This window comes from Schistocerca cancellata, chromosome 6, assembly GCF_023864275.1.
Source record: "Schistocerca cancellata isolate TAMUIC-IGC-003103 chromosome 6, iqSchCanc2.1, whole genome shotgun sequence".
NCBI classification, from domain to species: domain Eukaryota; kingdom Metazoa; phylum Arthropoda; class Insecta; order Orthoptera; family Acrididae; genus Schistocerca; species Schistocerca cancellata.
The window spans coordinates 405,903,813-405,928,192 of record NC_064631.1 but is presented as its reverse complement, the minus strand read 5'-3'; the positions used below and the strand labels follow the sequence as shown (position 1 = coordinate 405,928,192).

Here is a 24,380-nt window from a genome sequence, read left to right as displayed (position 1 = left end):
GACTTCGTCGTGCATGTTCTGAATATGGGATTGACTTTATGTTTTAACCTACCCGTACATAACCGGTAACTCTTCTCCGACATGTTAAGAGGATATCCTATCAAAGCCTCTTGCTTGGTGTTTCACATTATAATAAATGTTGATGAAGAGTAGTGGAGATCCTCGAACAAGAATTGTAAAGTCGGATCTTCACAAATTAGATTGGGAAACATAAAAACCAAATTACAAACATCTGTTTTATAATTCGACTCTCTTTCACTTGGCAAAGCTTTACTCTAAAATAAATATAAAATAAAATATGACTAAACTCGCATACATAAGATGCAGTCTCATACTAACTCTAAGACCCGGATGATACACGTAAATAGGTGACGTAAACTTTATGCAGTTTGTCCCCCTACTCTTAAGAGCTACATATGCCCGTCCTTTATATCTGATTACAACAAATGAAAACCATGTCTGCATAGTTATAATCCTGTATACGATTGTCATTCTTTCCAACCAGAAGATATATGATCTTACAAACTTTTATATTAAGTAAGATATACTTTAACAGCACAAGATAATTTACGTAAAGAAAAGAAAAAAAATTAAGATGGCAATGCTTAACATGCTGTATTAGGAAAGAATATTAGTCATAAAAGAAGCAAAAGCAGAATTTCAAAGTTAAAACAAATAGAACCATTGCCATATGCTTATGGAAGTGCGGAAATCACAGAACGTCCGCCAGCAGGATGTTTATGTTGCTGGTGACTTCGATGGCGGCATCGATGCGGTTCGAACAGGGCGGCACAGCACCCCACTGTGAGCATATGGAGAATTTCCGGTGGAAACGGAAAACCGTGAATGGGGTAATTTATCTGAATATTGGCCGCTAGTTTCAGTTTTTTGCATGGATTCAAATTTAACTAGGTACTGTTCTCACATATCTGGTTAAGAGGCAGTTAGACGTTCGGAAACCATCTGTACGATATGATCATGTAACCTGCTGTAAACATTTAATTTGTCAAATATTGGATTGTTACTTTTTGACAGTCAACCAGGGAGGTCATCGCTCCAATGCGCCTACGTAGTTTTCCAGTATCTGAGCAAGTCTATAGCTCGGAACTTGTGCCCTAGAAGGGGACAGGCAGTGCCTCGCAGCCGAAGGGGACATTTTCTGCAGCCGCATTTCCGGCAGCCCGGGCGGAAGCGCATCTCATTGTTTGTTCATTCATCACCCCAGGCCGAGTGTTAAATTACCCGCCCAGCGGCCTCCCGCCAACCCCACGGGCAAAAACTTGGCCTCCGCAGCCGTCGTTACAATTAGAAGCCGTGATGAAGAGGGTATTGTGGGGGGTACCCGCGCCCTCGACCTAACTCCTTAATTGCTGTACCCGAGACGTAATCCTTCCTCGCCGGCGGAGTCCCGGCCGCCCATCGCGACGAGCCGACTGGAAACTTGAATCGTTCCGCGAGGCGGCGCCTCCCGGGCCCTGGGTAATCCTGCGTTATGAGTGAGATTAAGATGGCGCCTGCCGCCACTCGACTGCTAACGATCGCCGATCGCAGCACCCCGATAAGGCGCTCGAGGTGCGACTTCTGCAGCCGCCCCGGGCCCAAGTTCTCATTCTCGCATTCATTTTTAATCCTTATTTGGCACTTTTTTGGACGGAAAAATTTAGTGTTTCTTTTCGCAAAAGATCCTTCCTGTTTATAGTCACCTGTTTCAGATAACGTTGTCACTAACCCGAAGGTTGAACTGAACACCGCTATAGTTTTGTGCAGTAGAGATTAGAAGTGAGCTCTGTATACTAGGTTTAAACCTCACCAGCGGTTCCTCTGACGTCATTTTCGAACTCGCCATCTTCGTACGCTCGGGGACCAGACTATCCAGTCTCTTTCACTGCCCACTTACCTGAAAACTCCTCACTTGACACTGTTGTTAGGTACAAGTGGAAACTAGCCTCGTAGAAGGGTGAGCGAGTACTCGAGTTCGCAAGTATATCCACGATCCCACGGGACTGTCGCTATATACGCAAAAACTGGGCGTGAATATTATTTATACCAACACAATGACTGATGACTTAGCAGTGAACGTTGTTCTCTTTACACATAAATTTATTTAGACGAATAAACGTGTGTGTGTATGTGTGTGTGTGTGTGTGTGTGTGTGTATGTGTGTGTGTGTGTGTGTGCATATATTTATATGTATACAGCGTGATTCAGCTGACCCTACACCGGGGTTACCGGGGTTTTATGCAATCTGCAATTTCATCAGGTACCACAAGCGAGATGTTAATATTCTCTCACTCGCTTCACCCACTCTGTTAGTCCTACAAAAAATACTTAACCGGATCTTATTGTAGATAATTCTTTTAGTTAAATTATTTACTGGGATACGATTTCGCTAGAGGCCGTAGTTTTCGAATTAGTCATGAGAAACGCACAAAAGTGACCTTCAAACGCGTTTTTCTCGAATAACTCCAAAGCCGTGGCCTCCAGCGAAAACGTATCCCAATACAAAACTTAGCTACATTAAATTTCCTATCAAAAGGTCCCGTTCAATATTTCTGTAAGACTAATAGTTTGCGCATAGCGAGCAAGAGAATATAAGAATCTCATGCGTGGCATTTAAGGGCGTTGCGGGTTGCTCAAAAACGATCGGTATAGTCACTCACTGTTGCCCCATAAATGCCATGAGAAAATGAATAGTTCACTAGCGCTCTTTTTGGTCGCATCGGCATAAGTGACATCGCTCTGTGCCCTATTTTCGTTTGACAAAGCACATACGTTTTCCCATGGTGAAGATGGAGTAAACAATCATTTTATTTGCATTCCACGAAAAATGGCTCTGAGCACGATGGGACTTAACTTCTAACGTCATCACTCCCTTAGAACTACTTAAACCTAACCAACCTAAGGACATCACACACATCCTTGCCCGAGGCAGGATTCGAACCTGCGACCGTGGCGGTCGCGCGGTTCCAGACTGTAGCGTCTAGGACCGCTCGGCCACCTCGGCCAGCTGCGTTCCAAGAATTTTATGTGTTTTTCGTCTGAAGCGTGGGCTACAGCATCGAACTATCACCGGATATCATAGTCCTCTTATGGAGCACATTTGCAATTGCATACACTACATCACGTAATTTTCGTCTTACACGTTTCACAGGTTCGTAAAACGCAGATTTGTTAGAAATCACGACAACCGGTCATTTTCGCCCTGTCATTGCTACTTTACAACAACAAGATCGTGCACTCAACTTCCATACTAAGTCACGAGTAACCTCACTCCAGCACGCTTCAGTAAGAGAGAAAGTGTCTACGAGTATGAACCAACCAAAGTACCAAATTTCTGACTCCTCGTACTCGTTGAACTGTTGCAGGAAGGAACGAAGCCAGTATAGCACTGACGTTTGGAGACGGGTGGTAGGGCAATGCGCAGTGTAAAGCTCCAGTGTACCACGTGATTCTGCCGCTTCTTTCTGCACTTCAGGATGAATTTAGAACATACAGCGTTGGTGTTCATATTAGTGAGTGTACACAGCCAAAGTAGTGTCTATTATGAACAGCATAAAGCAAACATGAGAAGCATTACATGAAATAATGTGAATAACACTGGTGCAAAATATACTTCAGCCCAACCGTTTTTGAACAAAAAAGTGTTGAACCTATAAAGGAGTGATAACTACAAATTGCAATCAGTAAAAAATACGGTATAACAGAGAAATTAGTCAACTTATAAAACTACAAACCAGTATGATTACTCACTGCCAAAAAAGTCACAATTTATGAAACTAGTAAGAGTTAAAAGTATCTAATTAAGAACGACTTCGTAACTAGTGTTTAGATATTTAAAAAAAATGTCACAGGCTGCGCACAATTATATTTACTAGCACCTCTTTCGCTGGTGAGACGTGAGCATCATCAGTTTCCTGCGAGCTCTGATTTCCCTTATTTTAGTATGACGATCGTTTCTTCCTTAGTAGGTCGGCGTCAACAAAATATTTTCGCACTCGGAGCAGAAAGATGACGATTGAAATTTCGGGAGAAGATTCTGCCGCAACGAAAAACGAGGCCCGCCCCAACTCCTGTATCATGTTAGGGACACTCTCTTCCCCATTTTGTGATACTAAAAAACGTGCTGCTCTTCTTTGAACTTTCTCGATGTACTCAGTGAATCATCACAGACCACGCAGCAGTACTCCAAAAGAGGGCAGACAAGCGTAGTGCAGACAGTTTCTTTAGTAGATCTGCTGCATCTTCTAAGTGTTCTGCCAATAAAACGCAATCTTTGATTCGCCTTCACAACAACATTTTCAATGTGTTGTTTCCAGTTTAAGTTGTTCGTAATTGTAATTCTAGGTATCTAATTGAATTTACGGCCTTCAGATTTGATTGATTTGTCGTGTAACCGGAGTTTAACAGATTCCTTTTAGCACTCATGTGTGTGACCCCACACTTTTCATTATTTATGGTCAATTACCGATTTTCGCACCATTCAGATTTCTTTTCTAAATTGTTGTGCAATTTATTTTGATCTTCTGATGACTTTACTAGACGGAAAACGACAGAATCATTTGCAAACAACCTAAGACGGTTTGTCAGATTGTGTCCTAAACCGTTTATATAGATAAGGAACACAGAGAGCCTATAAGACTACCTCTAGGAACGTCAGAAATCACTTCTGGTTTACTCGACGACTTTCCGTCAATTACTACCAACTGTGAGCTCTCTGACAGGAAATCACGAATCCACTCACATAACTGAAATTTGACAACACGCCGCTTGTGGGGTACAGTGTAAAAAACCTTCTGGAAATCTAGAGGTACGGAACCAATTTGAAATCCCTTGTCAGTAGCACTCAACCCTTCGTGTGTGTCAAGACCTAGTTGAGTTTCACAATAACGATATTTTCTAAATCCGTGTTGACTGTGTGTCAGTAGACCATTCTCTTCTAGATAATTCATGATTTTCGAGCACAGTATATGTTCCAAAATCTTGCTGCATATCGTCGTTAATGATACGGGCATGTAATTTATCGCATTACTCCTACTGACTTTCTTGAATATTTGTGTAACTTCCAGTCTCTGGGTATGGATCTTTCGTCGAGAAAGTACGGAACTATTGCATCAGCATACGCTGAAAGGAACCTAACTAGTATACATTCTGAACTGGAAAACTTACTTTTATTATGTGATTTAAGTCGCTTCACTACTCGAGGAGATCTGCTTACTCATTCTGGCAGCTGTTTTTGATACAAATTAGAGAATATTTACTTCGTCTTCTTTGGTGAAGGAATTTCAAGAGGCTGTGTTTAGTAACTCTGCTTTGGCATCACTGTCGTCGATAGTATTTCCATTGCTATCGCGCAGATAAGCCATTGATTGTGTCTTGCCGCAAGCACACTTTACATTCTACCAGAGTCTCTTTGGATTTTTTTGCCAGGTTTCGAGACAAAGTTTCGTTGTGGAAAATATTATAAACATCTCGAATTGAAGTCCGCGCTAAATTTCGAGCTTCTGTAAAAGATCGTCAGTCTTGGATATTTTGAGTTCATTTAAATATGACATGCTTGTTTCGTTGTTTCTGCAACAGTATGCTGACAAGTTTTGTGCACCAAAGGGGGTCAGTACCGTCGTTTTTTTTTAATTTATTTGTTATAAATCTCTCAATTGCTGTGGATACTCGTTCTTTGAATTCATGTGACATCTGGTCTTCACTTATTGGTATAATGTTAATTTGGGAGGAATGGAGACTGTCTCTCAGGAATGCGCCAAGCGAATTTTTATCTAATGTTTTGAACAGGTATATTTTCCGTTTATTTTTGGAGGATTTGGGGGTTACAATTTTCAGTCTCGCTACGGCATCCCTGTGATCAGTAATTCCTGTATCCGTTTTGATGCTGTTTATTAGCTCAGGATTATTTGTTGCTAACAGGTGAAGTGTATTTTCACAACCGTTTACTATTCGAGTGGGCTCACGAACTAACTGCTCGAAATAATTTTCAGAGGATGCGTTTAGCCCAATTTCGGAGAACGAATATTCCTCCCTACAGCCGAATGTTAGGGAAATTCTTGATATATTAAAACTTGGTGCTGAACAGGGACGCGAATCTAGAACCTCGGGTTTGGGAGGTAGGAGAGAGGAACTGGCAGAACAGAAGCTGTGAAGGCGTGTCGTTAGACGTGCGTACTAACTCAGTCGGTAAGGGCATCGCCCGCGAAAGGCAAGGTTCCGGTTTCGCATCCCGATCCAGCACACACTTTCGACCTGTCAGGAAATTTCAACATAATTCAAGTTTGTTAGATTCAGCCATGTGTACAGTGTCACATCCTGGTCACCACACTGATCAGCGGCAATAAAAAGATATTCTGTCTACTTTGGTTGATATGAAATTCTAATATCAGGCACGGTATCCAGAGTCAATAATAAAAATTAGAATCCCTGCACAGTTCCTCTACAATGGTCGTTCTCAGCTCATTAAATCATTCAACTCATGTCCAGTACCCAATCCTAACCCCAATGGAGAGCAGCTTCGCTCTCAATAATCCTGTTGTGCCGCCCATCCTTGGGCTGCTCACCTACCTCTAGGCTTTGTCTCCATTAGGATATTAGAGCAAACTCTGTACGCTCATTTCCTATTTCCCCACTCTTCAGATTTTCTCTTTTTCCCGCCTACTACTGATACTTCCAAATAATTGTTTCAAAATCGGTTTCTAGGTTTCTGGAAGTACATATGGCCTTCAGATCTCGTTTCCCATACGAAACTCTTTTTAACTGTGTCATCTTCCGTACAAAGGAATTGAAGGTGTGTGTTTTTTTGGCATGTGATCGTCTTCAACGGCATAGTACTTAAACTAGGTCCTGCACACGAACGGTGGTTAATGAGAAGCATTTGATACGTAACAAAAGAATATATACAATACCTAGCACCTTTCAGATTATATTGAGATCAGAGTAAGTTGTCTCATTTTTATAACTTTTCTATCATCACATTCCACTTTAAAAAATTAAAGAAATAATTTTTGTATTCAACTGCAGACGGTAATACTTTTCCCACTACTACGCTTCCTCACAATTTTTTGATTTTGTTCAGTGTACTATGAACTGTTTTACGTGAGAGAGAATGAAGATACTCGTCGCAGATTAACATTGTGTTGTGTACGTATAGGTCATGTACCGGAAGACAGGCTGTGACAATGAATATGGGCTAACGTCCTTTTTAATGAACTATATGACTTCACCATTTGACAGGCCCAATAAATATTTTCATACAACATGTGGAACATACTTTAAAATAACTATTCTTTATTTCGTTGAATATGCATATTGTCGCAGAAAAATACATACGGTACATCTTACGCTTAGCAGATTACTGTGAGTTAAAAATCTGTTCCTTGTATTAGAGGGTAACTTGAACTGGAAGTTCAGTTAAAAGAGGCAGCCCTTTTACTAATATTTTCTCCTAATTATTTCATACTTTGCAGCGTGCGAGGCAACGCTGAAGCATACTCCACAGACGACTGGAACAAAAAAACGAGATAACATTTCTGTTGACTGAATTTTCGTATTTTTATTACGGATACCCAGAAACCATTTCCAGTTCCGCTGGCTCAGCAAGAAATGGTGAACAGCTTTCATTGAATCCGTGCTCTCCCGCCAGTTATTCATTCTGTTCGCCCCCCAACGGTTCGGATTTTTTATTTTTTTCGTGAAAGAAATTGTTTCATTCGAATTGAGTTTCACCGTGTTATGTAAATGGCGCCGATTTTCCGAGCGCGGCGGAGGCTAACAAAAACGCATCGGTCGCTACCTGCGCAGCGCCGGCCGCGGGCGCGGGCGCCGGCCGTGTTATTTGGGCCCGCGGCCGGGCGCAGCGGCCAGGCCCGGTGATACGCTACCTGGCAATTACGGCCGCCTGATGAATGTCTCGCTCTAATAAGAAGCGTTCCCAGCGCCCGGGGCGAGCCGGCCTCTCTGCTCGCCTCCGCCTCTGCGTGCCCTACCGCCCTCCCAGCCCACGGCCCAATCTCTGTCACCGCACCTCGCACCGCTCTTTCCTTAGCGTTGTTCGCTTTGTCGAGCGGGGTGCCTATCCTATGTGTAACTACACTACTGGCCATTACAGTTGCTACACCAAGAAGAAATGCAGATGCTAAACGGGTATTCATTGGACAAATATATTATACTAGAACTGACATGTGATAACATTTTCACGCAATTTGGGTGTATAGATCCTGAGGAATCAGTAACCAGAACAACCACCTCTGGCCGTAATAACGGCCTTGATACGCCTGGGAATAGAGTCAAACAGAGCTTGGATGGCGTGTAGATGTACAGTTGCCCATCCAGCTTCAACACGATACCACAGTTCATCAAGAGTCGTGACTGACGTATTGTGACGAGCCAGTTGGTCGGCCACCATTGACCAGACGTTTACAGTTGGAGAGGGATCTGGAGAATGTGCTGGCCAGGGCAGCAGTCGAACATTTTCTGTGTCCAGAAAGGCCCGTGCAGGACCTGCGACATGCGGTCGTGCATTATCCTGCTGAAATGTAGGGTTTCGCAGGGATCGAATGAAGGGTAGAGCCACGGGTCGTAACACAGCTGAAATGTAACGTCCACTGTTCAAAGTGCCGTCAATGCGAACAAGAGTTGACCGAGACTTGTAACCAGTGGCACTCCCATACCATCACGCCGGATGATACGCCAGTATGGCGATGACGAATACACGCTCGCTTCCAATGTGCGTTCACCGCGATGTCGCCAAACACGAATGCGACCATCATGATGCTGTAAACAGAACCTGGATTCATCCGAAAAAAAATGACGTGTTGCCATTCGTGCACCCAGGTTCGTCGTTGAGTACACCACCGCAGGCGCTCCTGTCTGTGATGCAGCGTCAAGGGTAACCGCAGCCATGGTCTCCGAGCTGATAGTCCATGCTGCTGCAAACGTCGTCGAACTGTTCGTGCAGATGGTTGTTGTCTTGCAAACGTCCCCATCTGTTGACTCAGGGATCGAGACGTGGCTGCACGATCCGTTATAGCCATGCGGATAAGATGCCAGTCATCTCGACTGCTAGTGATACGAGGCCGTTGGGATCCAGCATTGCGTTAGTATTACCCTCCTGAACCCACCGATTCCATATTTTGCTACCAGTCATTGCATCTCGACCAACGGGAGCAGCAATGTCGTGATACGATAAACCGCAATCGCGATAAGCTACAATCCGACCTTTATCAAAGTCGGAAACGTGATGGTACGCATTTCTCCTCCTTACACGAGGCATCACAACAACGTTTCACCAGGCAACGCCGGTCAACTGCTGTTTGTGTATGCGAAATCGGTTGGAAACTTTCCTCATGTCGGCACGTTGTAGGTGTCGCCGCCTTGTGTGAATACTCTGAAAAGCTAATCATTTGCATATCACAGAATCTTCTTCCTGTCGGTTAACTTTTGCGTCTGTAGCACATCATCTTCGCGGTGTAGCAATTTTAATGGCTAGTAGTGTATATTACATTTGTGTATGGGCATACCTTTCCCACTGCATCAACGTTGTCTTAAGCACCAAGACTTTAGGGAAAGTCGTGTCCTGCATAGATTGACCGATTGTGAATAAAATTATTATGTATTGCTAATTAAACTGGCGTGCATGGAATATAAATTGAAGGGGCCTTCAGTTAAAAATGCAACACTTTTTTTTTGTTCTGAAAGCAGGGGTTGGTGTCATTCGGGATTTCAAGACACGATATTAATCCCAACTCTTTTGCCTACAAATCCCTGTTTTTCAACATAATCTGCGTTCAGTGCGACGGCCTTACGGCACCTTACTGGGAATGCCTGTATACCCATTCTACTGGCCGACGTCGGAGCCAACGTCTTGCTGCATCATTCACCTACTGCTTCGCGAAGTGCATCCTTCATTGAGCTAAACAGAAGGAAGAAGGAAGGTGCGAGATCTGAGCTGAAAGGTGGATAAGGAAGAAATGTCCAACGAAGTTTTGTGAGCTCCTCTCGGGTGCGCAGAATTGTGACTTCCCGTGGAGCAGTGAGGTGTTTGATTTGGATCCGTCGATCACCTCGAAAGAGAGTGTCCGCACGTTTCAACATTGCATGAGTCTCAGCTGTGTGCGGTCAGCCTTCACGCAGGAGATCGGACATGTTTGCGCGACCTCTTTGCTATGATTGGAGACTCCTCGCCCAACGACTCGCCGTGCTTTTATTCACAGCCAGGTCTCCACAGACACTCTGCGATGCTCTGATTTTCCACCAGCAGCAACTCAATGAGAGCTGTCTGCTTGCAATGCATCTCCGTTAGAGACGCCATTTTGAAGGCTATGTTTGGCCCCGCCACATATCGCAACTTCATTAAACTACAGGAAATGAAACGGGAATGTACCACGATGTTCCACAATAAAGTCCGCATTCTTTCAACGAAAACTTGCCGAGAAAAGTGTCTACGTTTTAGCACATTTATTTACAACAATGATCAATTGATTTATGTAACCAATATATTTAAATGCGGTTTTGTTTGATTATACGTCACTACTGGAGTGCTGTGGAAGTGAATTGTTGCCACCCCACAGCTTTTAACAATGCGTCCAAAATCCTTTCACGCTAAAAGGAAAGGAAATGGCCATTTGAAAACACGTGCGCACAAAAGTGATGACAGTCGCCCAAGAGACAATGGTGAAAGAGGCCATGAATATCATCCAACCAGTTTAGAAACCACGTTATCGTCAAATGAGAATTCAGACGTTTCATGTATGCTGTAAATTTTGGAACATGTTTCTTCTTTATGTTAGTGTCCGCTATATTTCTTACTGTCTTGTTGTTTCATATGCTGGTGCTGAGAATGAGGCCGAAAACATTTTTCAAGTTCAGAGAGCAGTTCCCTGGACGGCAAGTACGAACAGCACAGTGAAGAGACCGCAGCTGTGGAACACAGTACCAGCTACTAGTAGCGAAAGAGTTATACCTACTTGGAATAATTCCTTGCCAGAAGCAGATGATGTGAAAGCTCCCATAGATTATTTTCGCATCTTTGTGACGACTCACTTACAAACCATATAGTTGAACAGAGTAATACATTTTCTGTTCAGAATAAGACAAATAGGCCACTACAACTCACAAAAGAACTTGAGCAGTTTCTTGGCACAGTTTTACATATTTCAATGTATCATCTCCCTTGCGCCTGTATGTACTGGGCGATGGCAAGTCAACTGACCCATGTTGCTGACTTTGTCACGTGATTTGTGTAAAGACATCTCAAGAGAAATATTTATTTCGATGATAGTGAAAAAATTCCGATCACTGATGATCCAAACATGGATAGGCTGTTCTAAATACGACCAGTAATTGACTCATTGCTTCCCAAATGTCAACTGTATGTCAAAATCAGATGAGTATTGATAAGCAGATGGTTCCATTCAAAGGCAGTCTGCATTAAAGCAATATTTGCCCAAGAAACCCATTAAGTGGGGTTATAAAATATTTATTTTATGTGACAAAAAAGGAATGGTGCACAATTTTGAGATTTATACGGGCAAAATTATTTCAGTGGCGGGTTGTTTGGACAGAGGTGCAAGGGGAAATACTGTGTTACACCATGCACAAACTATTGAAGACGGCCAGAATAATGTCTTTTTTGACAGCTGGTTTTCATCTAGTAATCTGCTTGTTGCATTGATTAAAAGGAGGATTTATTCATCGGAAGTATTCCACTCAAACCGTCTTCCAGGTTGTACGTCTTCAACTGATAGGAGCCTGAAGAAGCGAAGAAGGAAGTCTTTCAAAGGAAAGGAGGTTACTCTTGATGGGGTACACGTCAGAGTAGTAAAATGGTTTGACAACAGAGGCGTGATTCTTGCCAGTACATTTGCATCTGCTTATCCAGTTAGCGCAGTACGAATATTGGACATAACACAAGAAGCACACACTCAGGTATCATGCACTAGCATTGTTACAATCTTCAACAAATTCATGGGAAAGATGAATTTGCTTGATGTTCTAATTTTATGTTACAGGATTTTCATGAAATAAAGAAAACATTATCACATGTTTCTTTTTCACTTGGTGGTTCTTGTAGTAGCGAATCGTTGGTTGCTGTATCGAAGGTAAGTCTTTTACTTCTCAAACGCCTGTTGTCGCAAATTGACACATACCTAATTATACCAAATATGTATAACATTTATTACATTTTACATTATTAATGGTCTAACATCCCAATACTGATCAAAAAACAAGATTTTTTATTTTTCTTCCAGTAGAAATTAATTCACGCACTAAGAGGGTAAAGAACGGCGTCATGGAACCACAAAATGCTCCTATAACGTAAATAAATCCAAATTACAGCAGATTTTGATAGCTCCATGGTTCTTTAAATGTGTGAAACTGTGCAACTCTGTTTACAGAAGACATTTTGAAATGTATTCGCAGATGCGAATATGGACAACCATGAGCTGGATAATGGAATGACAGTAATGAAAATTTGTGCCGGACTGGGACTCCGCCAAGAGAAACGCAATGACAGCTCTCTGCTCGGAACGCACATCCGGAACATATGCCATTTTCAATACTACGTATAACGCCACCATCTATCAGTATTTCATGAAACGGTAGGGACTGAAACGTTAATACTGTATAGTGCCCCACAACAAATTCTGCATTTTTCAACCGAAATTGGCCGAGAAAGAAAGTGTTGCATTAAATATAAAACCCCCCTCGTACTAAGAATGATGAATGCGTACTCCGACTTTATATCATGTAAATTTTGTTGTCGTCAGTGTTGCGAGAGTTTGTTTCTACTATCGTTCTTAAATTAGTTCCACGACACGTGTACTCCGATTTTCTGGCCAATGCCCCTCAAATTGTATATTTCTCTATATTGTCAGTTACGCTACAGCTATGTACACAACACTGATGTAAACAAATTATTATTATTGTTATATCAAGCCATTTTGTGTAATCAAACTATTTATTATTATATATTAAATATTTTATCGTTGCTGTCATCAAAGTCGTAGGCATCTGTGGTGCACTAAATGTGGCAGATTGCAATTTATATTTCATGGGGGAGGGGGGATGGGTAGAGGCATTATCAAACTGCTACCCCCTACTCCTGCTTCGCTCCCAGAACCGCATCCTGCAACTGTGCCTTGTAAGATCATAGGCACAGGTGTACCATCCGCTACCAGTGCGTCACTGCTACGACAGCTGTCGATGTTAAGAGCCGAGGAAACACTTCTGTGCTTCAGTCGCTGTGCAGTTCTTAGGAACTTACACACGCTTTCGGAATGAATGCCGTTAAAAGCCCGCGTGGATATCCAGATTTAGACTTTCCATGGTTACCCTAATGCCAGAATGGTTCTTGTGAACCACTCATTCTTGATCATCTTTCCGTGATAGTTAACAATAAATACTGGGTTGAGCCAAAGGACATTCCTTATAAATGTGTTTCGAACTGTTTTCACTTCGTAAGGCATATCATACTTCTCTGAACAGTGTCCATATTTTCCCCTTCAATCAGTCTAATTGCTACTCGAGGGGGATAGTGCAGTGTTAACTTACTCTGGCTTTCTGAATACGTTACTGTCTTTCCATTGTATTTTTACAATAGCTCCCACACTATAAAAATTGAAATAGCATATAATTTTGGTAAGCAATTTGTTTCATACAACTTTTCCCGGTGGTCGTAAACGAAAGAACGTAAACGAAATGTTCAGTTTCACATGTCTCCTGGTTTGTAGCCAGTGGTATGTGCATAACATGATCCGGTCTGTTAGTGACTCATTAATTCTTTAATTGAGGCGCATTGGCACGTTTCGTCGATCACGTTGACAGAAATAGCTATGATGTATCATCATTTTGGCTGAAGTTATACACAGATGATGAAAGTGTATAAATGGCAACAAGCTAATCGTTTACAGATAGGCAATTGAAGGCCGCTGAACCGGAACTCTAGATATCAATGCATCTGTGTGATCTCTTCCCCCCCCCCCCCCCCCCAAACCAGCCACCCTTCGCCCCTCCCCTTTCTGTCTCTCTCTCTCTCTCTCTCTCTCTCTCTTCTCTCTCCCTCCCTCTCTCCGTCGCACGTGGACACTCAGACGCTCACACACACACACACACACACACACACAGACACACACAAGAATGGCTAGAGACTTTATCAGGGAACGATGACACATCTTCACTGGCCGTATACTAAGCATCAACGACAGAAAAGTGACCCATGTTTGGAAGCTCAAAGGAAGACCTACATAGGACTAAGATGAAGTCAAGGAGTGGGATAACGTAACTAATTGTGCCGAATAGGAACGTCTTAAACCAGACGACGGGAAGGCTGTCAAGCGACAACCATAAACAGAAGAAGCAGAGAAAAAAATACGTATTCAGCTGACCAATACCGTACTGACAACCATAGACAGATACGAGGGCGTGCAGAAAAGTGTTACCTCCGAATTTCGTATGTGAAAACTCTTAAACTGTTTTTAAATAAAACAAACGTTATTAATATTCACATCTTTATTTTTCATGTCTACGAATTGCAGCGTGGAACATGGTGGCGTGTGATGTAACTATGTCGTTGAGTGAGGAATAGCGCGTTTCGAATTCGAAGAGTTCGCCCACACATAGAGCACCCTCTTCTTCAGCATGCCAGTCCTAGAACCCAATCGACCGCTGCGACGTCTGCAACAATCCGACGCTTTCGGTTCCCTGTTATCGATCATCCTCCGCACAATCCCGAATTGGCCGCATCCAATTTTCAATGCTTCCTAAACTTAAGGAACACCTTCGACGACTTCACTTCGGCAGTGATGAAGCGGCGCAAACAGAGGTGAGGTTGTGATTCTATCAACAAAATCAAACGTTATCCAGGGACGATATCAATAAACTGGTCTCTCTTTCGGAGAAATGTGTTTCTCGCCAGGGTGACCATGTTGATAAATAGATACGTAGACATGGTGAATAAAGACGTGGAATGTTAATAACATTTGTTTATTTAACGAGGTTTATGAGTTTTCGCATAAAAAATTCGGAGGCATTACTTTTCAGCTCGCTCTCGTATTAGTGTAGACAGCTGATCATATGAACCTCTTCTATAAAGAAGCCCAGAATGGAAGCCCCGGTTCTGTAGGATTCTCATCGCACGCCGACCTCTGCACAACCCCACAGAGAATTGCGAAGTTAGTACTGTGCTTGCTCGATGCTCATATTTTTGATCCTCTGACTATAACAGATAACATACAGTTGCAACGATAACACTACAGAGTTCTCCTTGACCTGCATTAGCTACTATTTCAGCAACACATTGTGAGGGCAAAAGCAAGGTTTGACAACCGTTAACCGAACTTTACGTCTCTGTCCAAAACTTAACAATAGTTAATACGAGTAGTTGACTGTTATAATAGATTTGTTACTCATGAATCATTGGCCCATAAGAAGTAATTATAGTCAGAGACAATGTTTGCCAAGTTATAGGTCAGTGTGGCAGTAGAATAACCTAAGCGCGTTAAACCTCTACTGCCGATACAGCATTTTACGTGGACCGATGCAACAATGTAGGCAATGAAACGACCCTCTTGCCAGAGATCACTCTTTAGAATTTTGGCAGAAATGTCTTAAATTTAGAGGCTCTTCATTGTGATTTCAGAGACATTCGAAGTATGTCTGTTGATAAAATATCGATACATGTTCCAAAAAATATCAATATGTATACCGGCGGTATTATCTTCAGCGATAAATCGATATCGAAATGGCAATATCGACGGGCGATATTTTTATTTTATATTATATTTTCTTCGCAATTTTCGCCGAATATTTGGAACTGTTCTTTTGAAATTGTTCCTTACTATAATTTTGCTTTCACTGTCTGAAGGAGTCTTACTAGCTTTTGAGCTTTCGTCAGTTCCAGTCTTTCTCTTTGTCTGTATGAAGCAAGTACAGGCGGTACAAAGAAGAAGTCCGACTGCACTGAGTAGTGGGGTATGAATGGAACAAGATGATTTCCGATGTGAAGTTAGCACGCCGGTTGCCTTAAAAAACAATTTTTAACGCAAGTAGTGTACTATTCCTTCTCATTAGCATTCTTCATAAACAGTTGCTAAAATGATAAACAAAAATATAAATGCCAAGATGATCTTTGTGGTGGGCGGATACGTGTGAGCGGAAATGCTGACTTAATCGGCGCTCGGCGCGCGCTACCAACAGAAACTGCATCGGTCAACTTCACCACGCAGTTTACAACTGCTAAGTCGCTGGCGTTTGCAGAAATGAAAAAACAGGGAAGTTGCCGTGAAGTGTTCCAGACAAACCCAATGTGTGACGAAACCGAACGACGGATCCATCGGACACCTAGTATTGTGCAACTTGCATACAATTACTATTGTTAGCAAAGTGCGTATCGCCAAGCGTGAACGTGCATCGTTTTCCTTTCAATCCTTACTGTAAAAGTATGTCCACACGATGCCTATTTCGTCGTGCGAAATCGCAGATGCATGGGAATAAAATGCATGCACTAAAATTTGTGGAAAGAACACGTGTACGCATGGGTGTTTTCGTTTCCACACGTTGCCTCATTGCACAAGCAGTCTGCTGTGAATCTCCTTCTTTGCTTAGGATCTTGCGTTGCGTTTTTCGTGATGAAAAGGTGACAGAACAAGAAAACGCAAAAGCGACTTAGGTAAAGAATTATATAAGCAACAGAGGTACGAGAAATACAAAGTGATGACAATGTTTTGTCTGCTAATTTCAGAAAGAGGTCACGACGAGATTTTAGATTTTCTGCTTGGGGAACTGCAGTGGTAAGGCTGGCAATAAATTTTTGTTACCTAGTAACTGGCGACTTATAGATTCGTTTCAGTTATTTGTTCCTCATTTCAAAACAATGCATTTCAGTTCTATTCAATTTCTAGTTTGTAATGTGGAATAATTGTAATTTATTACTTGAGTGTTGCATACCTCTTTTCACAGTGGGAAATGCCCAAGTTTGTAATTATTAGGATACTTTGTTCCTATACAATATTGCAGTTTGTATCTATTAGCATCTATAAAGACTGTTATCATGTATAATTATGAGTTGTTCCATATCCATGGTGATCCCTTGCATAACGAGACAACAGAATACGAATTAGTAAATAAAAATTAAAATGATTATTCCTGCTACTAAGAAATACTTAATGGTAGTTCTTAGTCGTTATGTGAAAGTTAATTTACTTTCAAAGAGTCAATTGCATTTAATAATGAAATATGGTATGTAGATTGGCATCCTCGGACTCGGCAAATTTGGGAATGACACTTGAATCCACCAGAGCGGAGGTTGTGTTTTTCAATTTCGTATTGTTTGCATCATCAGTGTGCTTCATTTCTGTTTTTAGTGATTTTTTGAGGAGCTCCACTATCCCATCACTTCTGTCGTTCAGATATCAAGCTCCTCAGTTATTGTGCTTTTAAGTTGCCATAGAATGAATATTCGTCCACAATTTTCATATACATTTCTCATAAATTTTTTGGTTACTCTTCTCAGTTTTCCTACTTCGAAACTTACGGTATTTCATTGTTAACATAAATATGATCGGAGACTTTTTATCTAACACGTGACTCTCGGGGCAACACATCTCGAATTTTTATTTAAATAATCTTCAGAAGCGGCTTTACACACGATTTTTTTTCTTTGTCTATAATCATCTACAAACTGAAGCGTGCATCTTTCGGAGTCAACAGACATTATTAGGCATACATCGTCTTACAGCATAGCCTGCTAGCTTGTTGACGTACAGAATAATAATAAATCAATTACTTAACTATACAGCTCTAAAACCAACAGTATATTCACAAAGTGCAGCTCATTATCTTTATAAGCCAATACGTCGACATTTTTTCTGCGATGATCGATACACCGATACTTTTCTTCGGCATATCAACGGCCGATAATGATATTTCTTTAAATGTCGAAAATCGGATCCCCGATATATTTAAAAACTATCAACAGTCCTAATTCCAAGTAATCGCTTATAAAATGAATGAATCATTGGTTCCAATCCACGGACTAAATGGAAATCAGATAAACACCAGGATTGATATACCATTCATGGAAAGCTATCGCTAGACTCCTATTTCAGAGATGATAAAGCAACTGGATACCTTTGGGAGTGAATTAGGGACCACCTGCGTCGCCACTAGACTCAGAAACGAAACCTATAATAAGCGCCCCTCTTGAATCCCAATCAGGAAATTACAGATGTAAACCACTTTTGGTGTCGGACTTCAAAACACGATTAATATATTAAGAAAAAAGTAGTATCTATTTTACTTTTAGTATCACGCCCACTGAAGTTGCCTCAATAGGTCAACGGTTTAACCTTCTGTTGCAGGGACGGATCCTTTCACGCTGTACTTCGGCGTGAAGTTCTACGCGGCTGACCCGTGCAAACTGCTGGAGGAGATCACGAGGTAAGTCAGAGATCGGCAGGCCGCGCCACGCCCCCTCTACCGCTACCCAGAGCACTGAGCAGCCTTTCTAGAATTCTCCCGCGACGGCTGCAAACGGTATCAATTACTTAGCCTCCAGGGAGAATGTTAAAGATTACAGAGTAATTATTTTTCTCCCTGCGAGATAAGATGTGAGCGACACGAAAGTAATTATGAACTGTGGAATTTTCTCTTTTTTTGTGGAAACACTGAGTTCGGTTTATTTGACATAGAGGAAGCATAACTCTTATTGCGTTATTGAATTATGATGTATGTCAAATGGTAATGTACTATAAAAAACGAAAATTAAATGTTAAAAGAAAAATAAATCTCAAACAAAAGTAGTTTAAGCCCCGACAGAGACTCAATAAAGGAACAAAGATTCTCAATACACAGATGATTAAAACAGAACACTGTAAAAATTTTAAAAAACGTACCCGACCACTGATGCAACAAGTGAGTATAAATATTTATTGACCAATTTGTGCTTCATAGATGGAACTTAGCTGTAAGATAATCATACGGTTTTCTTTATTTAGTCAGCGTCACGTTCCACCAGCACTAAAAACATTGAGAAATTTGTGCAGTACGCATATTATGTAGGTTTTATTTGAAATGTTGTTATACGTTTTCTGCAGTCTTTATGCATATCTCTCATTCAATTGGTATGACAATAGCACGTGCCAGATTGAAGAATCTAGCACAGAAGTTACTATATAGAATCTTTAGAGAATTCTAGACATTTTGGGATAGTTCATTGCGGTAATTCGAAAAAAACCAAATCCCATTAAAATTGTAAACAACACAACTGTGTTGTCTCTCTCCGTTATCAATGTCAGGTCTACCTGGAAGTATATATGCCTGCAGACATGGAACTGAATTTTCAATAGCGTTTAGAATGCGTTTAACATGAAGAAATGAGAAGTAACGTAGGCAAGCTAAGAAATTAACTTCATAGCAGAACGACGATTCTCAGGTTATAAGAAAGTACTGAATGCTTACCGTATTGGCTCCGTCACTAATAACTGCATCTGAGGCATCGTTTCTTAAATGACTGATACGACAACAGAAAAGCTAATGATTTTAAGCTTGTTTTCTTCAGTCGAACTGGAATTACAGAGACTGATTCTGTTCAAGAAGTTGGATGTGTAGCTTTCATAAAGATTCATAAAGCAATATGAAGTATTTTCTTTTTTGTTGCATCTTCCTCCCCCTCCCCCTCCCCCTCTCAAACCCTACCTCCAACATATACCTATTTAAAACATTGGCCGCAGTTGCAAAATACAATACGCTGATACGTTAGAGTTGGCAAGTCTGGTTGCTCACGCAATTGCTTAGGTAAATTCTACTTGTAAGTACAGTTCTTTTCTTTTCTGTTATTGTAAAATATTAGATGGTACACATATAGTTTTACTTTGTCCTAGATCTGAAGATGATCCGGAGTGATCGAAACATGTAATCGAATTTAAAAGGTATGTGTAACTGAGACGGGTCAAAAAATGAGAATTATCTTAAATATCTGTTCTGAAAATTGTCTGAAATGTGCCTGCTTTCAATGAGAGCAGGAACGTCTTTCGGGTTTTAAACAGACTGTCGTTGACAATGCTTAACACTCGTCTACGGTATATTGACGCGAGTAGTACACTGTTCCGTGTAGATACGTTGGGAAGTCTGCGTTGATACGCCAATGAATAGCGTATCTTCGTCCACTGTGTGTTCATTCACACGTCTAAACACGAAAGCTCCTTTCTGTTCTTGCGAACGTTTGGCACCGGTTCTGTACCATCTATAGCGCTCCCAAGCACCATTAAAGCGATGAGCTTATTTGTGGATAAATTACAGTGTAAAGAGAGACCACCGTATGAATCACGCATTTCAGACGAAACATTGCGTGGATTCTAGTTGCTAATACAACTTACACAGGGGCACAGAATTGTTATGAATACGATTTTGTAGTGGACACATGTCCGAAGGAACATTGCACCGTACTTGTGAAAAAACACAGATACTACAAAATCGTATTTATCCGCCGACACCGGGCAAGCGACATACAAGTAAAATGTCTTCCCTCTACGGGAATATACATAACGGATGTACGAGTACAGGTTGTGGACACATGGCTGACGACATACGGAAGTTTGGGTCTCACTGTGGATCGAGCTCGGATAGCCAAATACGAGGGTTGGAACTTTAATAGTGACAACTATTTATTTACAGCTCGCACAAAAAAGTGTCATCACTTCTGTCTCTATGCTGTTTACTTTTGGAACACAACCTACGACCAGCTTTGAGAGAGAAGTGATGACACTTTCTGCAAGACCTGACCATCATTTTGCAGGACAATGCTCAAGCACGTGCAGTGCAAGCTCTTACTGATTTGTTTGACTGATGGGGCTGCTAAGTGCCATACCCCCTACTGCACTCCCCTGGTTTAAGCCCTCGTGAGTTCAACTCGATTTCTAAACTGAAGGAAACACTTCACGGCGTTCGCTTCAGAACTGCTACAAATTCGTCTGGCAATAGACCGCGCCGCTCGAACTGTCAACACAATTGGCACTGCTAAGAGTATCCTACGATTTCCACATCGCTGGCAGTGGGTTATACAAAGTTCTGGTGACTACTTTGAGGGTCAGTAAAACTTTGAAACACGTATCTATTTTGTACGAGCTGTAAATAAATAGTTGTCACTATTAAATGGTTCAAATGGCTCTCAGCATTATGGGACTTAACTTCTGATGTCATCAGTCCCCTGGAAGGTAGAACTAATTAAACCTAACTAACCTAAGGACATCACACACATCCATGCCCGAAGCAGAAGTCGAACCTGCGACCTAGCGGTCGCGCGATTCCAGACTGGAGCACCTAGAACCGCTCGGCTACCCTGGCCGGCTGTCACTATTAAAGTTTGAACCCTAGTAGTAAGGCGACCGCTCGCGATAAGTGGGAAATGCGGGTTCGAGTCCAGGTCCGGGACAAGATTCCACTGTCGTCATTCCATTATACAGCTGATGGTTGTCCACATTCACAGATGAGAATGCATTTCATGTATTATTGTTGTTTATTGCTCTGTGAAGAATACACAGATTGCTATATGTCATGGAGGTTTATGATAACATAGTCACAGTAAGTATGTGTGGTGTGGGGGGTGGACACGACAGGTGCCTTTTCTATCTGTACAAACGTCAGTTAAACGGAGGTAGCGAAGTTGTGTGCGCCATCTGTCCATTTATCATGTAAATTTTTCTCTGTGTATTCAATTTGTTCAAATGGCTCTAAGCACTATGGGACTTAACATCTGACGTTGTAGGTCCCCTTGACTTAGAACTACTTAAACCTAACTAACCTAAGGACATCACACACATCCATGCCCGAGGCAGGATTCGAACTTGCGACCGTAGCTGCAGTGCGGTTCCAGACTGAAGCGCCTAGAACCGCTCGGTCACAAGGCCGGCTTTTCTGTGTGTGTATGTATTTTAACTGTTTAGGTTTCGTATTCTGTGATGCGGAAATCGGGCACCAGTCGAGCATTTGCGTAGACGAACATTGGAAAAAATGGCTAAAAATCATACTCACTCTCGCCGTTATTCCAGACCAACGACTGTAAATACATCACGACGATTCGGTATGGAACTGTCTCACTACTCTTTCTAGCAAGGTATCATGCTGCGCCTTAATTTACACGGTACAGTAATACATGTTGTTGTTGTTGTTGTTGTGGTCTTCAGTCCTGAGACTGGTTTGATGCAGCTCTCCATGCTACTCTATCCTGTGCAAGCTCCTTTATCTCCCAGCACCTACTGCAACCTACATCCTTCTGAATCTGTTTAGTGTACGCATCCCTTTGTCTCCCTCTAAAATTTTTACCCTCCACGCTGCCCTCCAATACTAAATTGGTGATCCCTTGATGCCTCAGAACATGTCCTACCAACCGATCCCTTCTTCTACTCAAGTTGTGCCACAAACTCCTCTTCTCCCCAATCCTATTCAGTACCTCCTCATTAGTTATGTGATCTACCCATCTAATCTTCAGCATTCTTCTGTAGCACCACATTTCGAAAGCTTCTATTCTCTTCTTGTCCAAACTATTTATCGTCCATGTTTCACTTCCATACATGGCTACACTAAAGGGTTCAAATGGCTCTGAGCACGATGGGACTTAACATCTATGGTCATCAGTCCCCTATAACTTAGAACTACTTAAACCTAACTAACCTAAGGACAGCACACAACACCCAGCCATTACGAGGCAGAGAAAATCCCTGACCCCGCCCCGAATCGAACCCGGGAACCCGGGCGTGGGAAGCGAGAACGCTACCGCACGACCACGAGATGCAGGCATAGCTACACTCCATACATATACTTTCAGAAACGACTTCCTGACACTTAACTCTATACTCAATGTTAACAAATTTCTCTTCTTCAGAAACGCTTTCCTTGCCATTGCCAGTCTACATTTTATATCCTCTCTACTTCGACCATCATCAGTTATTTTGCTACCCAAATAGCAAAACTCCTTTACTGCTTTAAGTGTCTCATTTCCTAATCTAATTCCCTCAGCATCACCCGACTTCATTCACTACATTCCATTATCCTCGTTTTGCTTTTGTTGATGTTCATCTTATATCCTCCTTTCAAGACAGTGTCCATTCCGTTCAACTGCTCTTCCAAGTCCTTTGCTGTCTCTGACAGAATTACAATGTCATCGGCGAACCTCAAAGTTTTTATTTCATCTCTATGGATTTTAATACCTACTCCGAAATTTTCTTTTGTTTCCTTCACTGCTTGCTCAGTATACAGATTGAATAACATTGGGGAGAGGCTACAACCCTGTCTCATTCCCTTCCCAACCACTGCTTCCAATTTGTGTCCATCTAGTCTTATAACTGTCATCTGGTTTCTGTACAAATTGTAAATAGCCTTTCGCTCCCTGTATTTTACCCCTGCCACCTTCAGAATTTGAAAGAGAGTATTCCAGTCAACATTGTCAAAAGCTTTCTCTAAGTATATAATGCTAGAAACGTAGGTTTGCCTTTTCTTAATCTAGCTTCTAAAATAAGTCGTAGGGTCAGTATTGCCTCACGTGTTCCCATATTTCTACGGAATCCAAACTGATCTTCCCCAAGGTCGGCTTCTACCAGTTTTTCCATTCGTCTGTAAAGAATGCGCGTTAGTATTTTGCAGCCGTGACTTATTAAACTGGTAGTTCGGTAATTTTCACATCTGTGAACGCCTGCTTTCTTTTGGATTGGACATACATAAACGGCGACAAATCGTAACTCACAGCATAAATAAAAAGTATGCCGAGCATGAGAAAACAAATTGCGAAGACGTATAACTCACAAAAGCAAGACGCAGAAGCAGAATCGGTGGAGCGAACGTGTGTGCGTCATAAACGCTCCTCGGCTGCCCACTTTGCGTGAATTGTGGGAGGTTGTCCCCGGTGATGTTCCGTATCGCTCCGCCTGCGTCACTCCAAACGGGCGGTCCAGCGCGTGGTGGCTGGGGCGCAGCGGGGAGCAGCGGCGCTCGTTCCGGAGAGCCTTACCTTCCGCGCGGTTTGTTCTCACATGTGACGACCGAGTGAGCGCCAAGTGTTATAGCACTGCGCTTTTCTTCCCGCGAATGCTAGCTCTTATTTGCTCCAACGGGCTGCGCTTTATCGGCGTGGCAGTCATTGCTGAATTGTGCTTCCCAGGATATCAGCCGAAAGGGCTTTGGCTCCGAGTGTCGTACGAAAACAACCCCAAACATCAGCGCATGCGAAGAGCGTGCCAGATCATTACGGATAAGTACTTTCCCGAAAAGTCGAAAACACTACAAGATCTGAAATGCAAATCATATTTTACTTTCTACAGGCCTCACAACCGTGCAAGTGTACAGCATTTATTTTGGTTTGGAGGGAATCTGAAATCGAGTATGCATCT

The 24,380-nt window shown here is 42.1% G+C and overlaps 1 protein-coding gene across 1 annotated transcript in view; it reads left to right on the top strand.

Annotated features, from left to right (window-relative positions):
• LOC126088353 (band 4.1-like protein 4) overlaps positions 1-24,380 on the top strand; it is a 561,066-nt gene that overhangs the window by 91,174 nt on the left and 445,512 nt on the right. Inside the window, exon 4 of the mRNA XM_049906490.1 lies at positions 18,360-18,438. Within this exon, the coding sequence (XP_049762447.1) occupies positions 18,360-18,438 (79 nt within the window). The remainder of the gene's footprint in view (positions 1-18,359; positions 18,439-24,380) is intronic.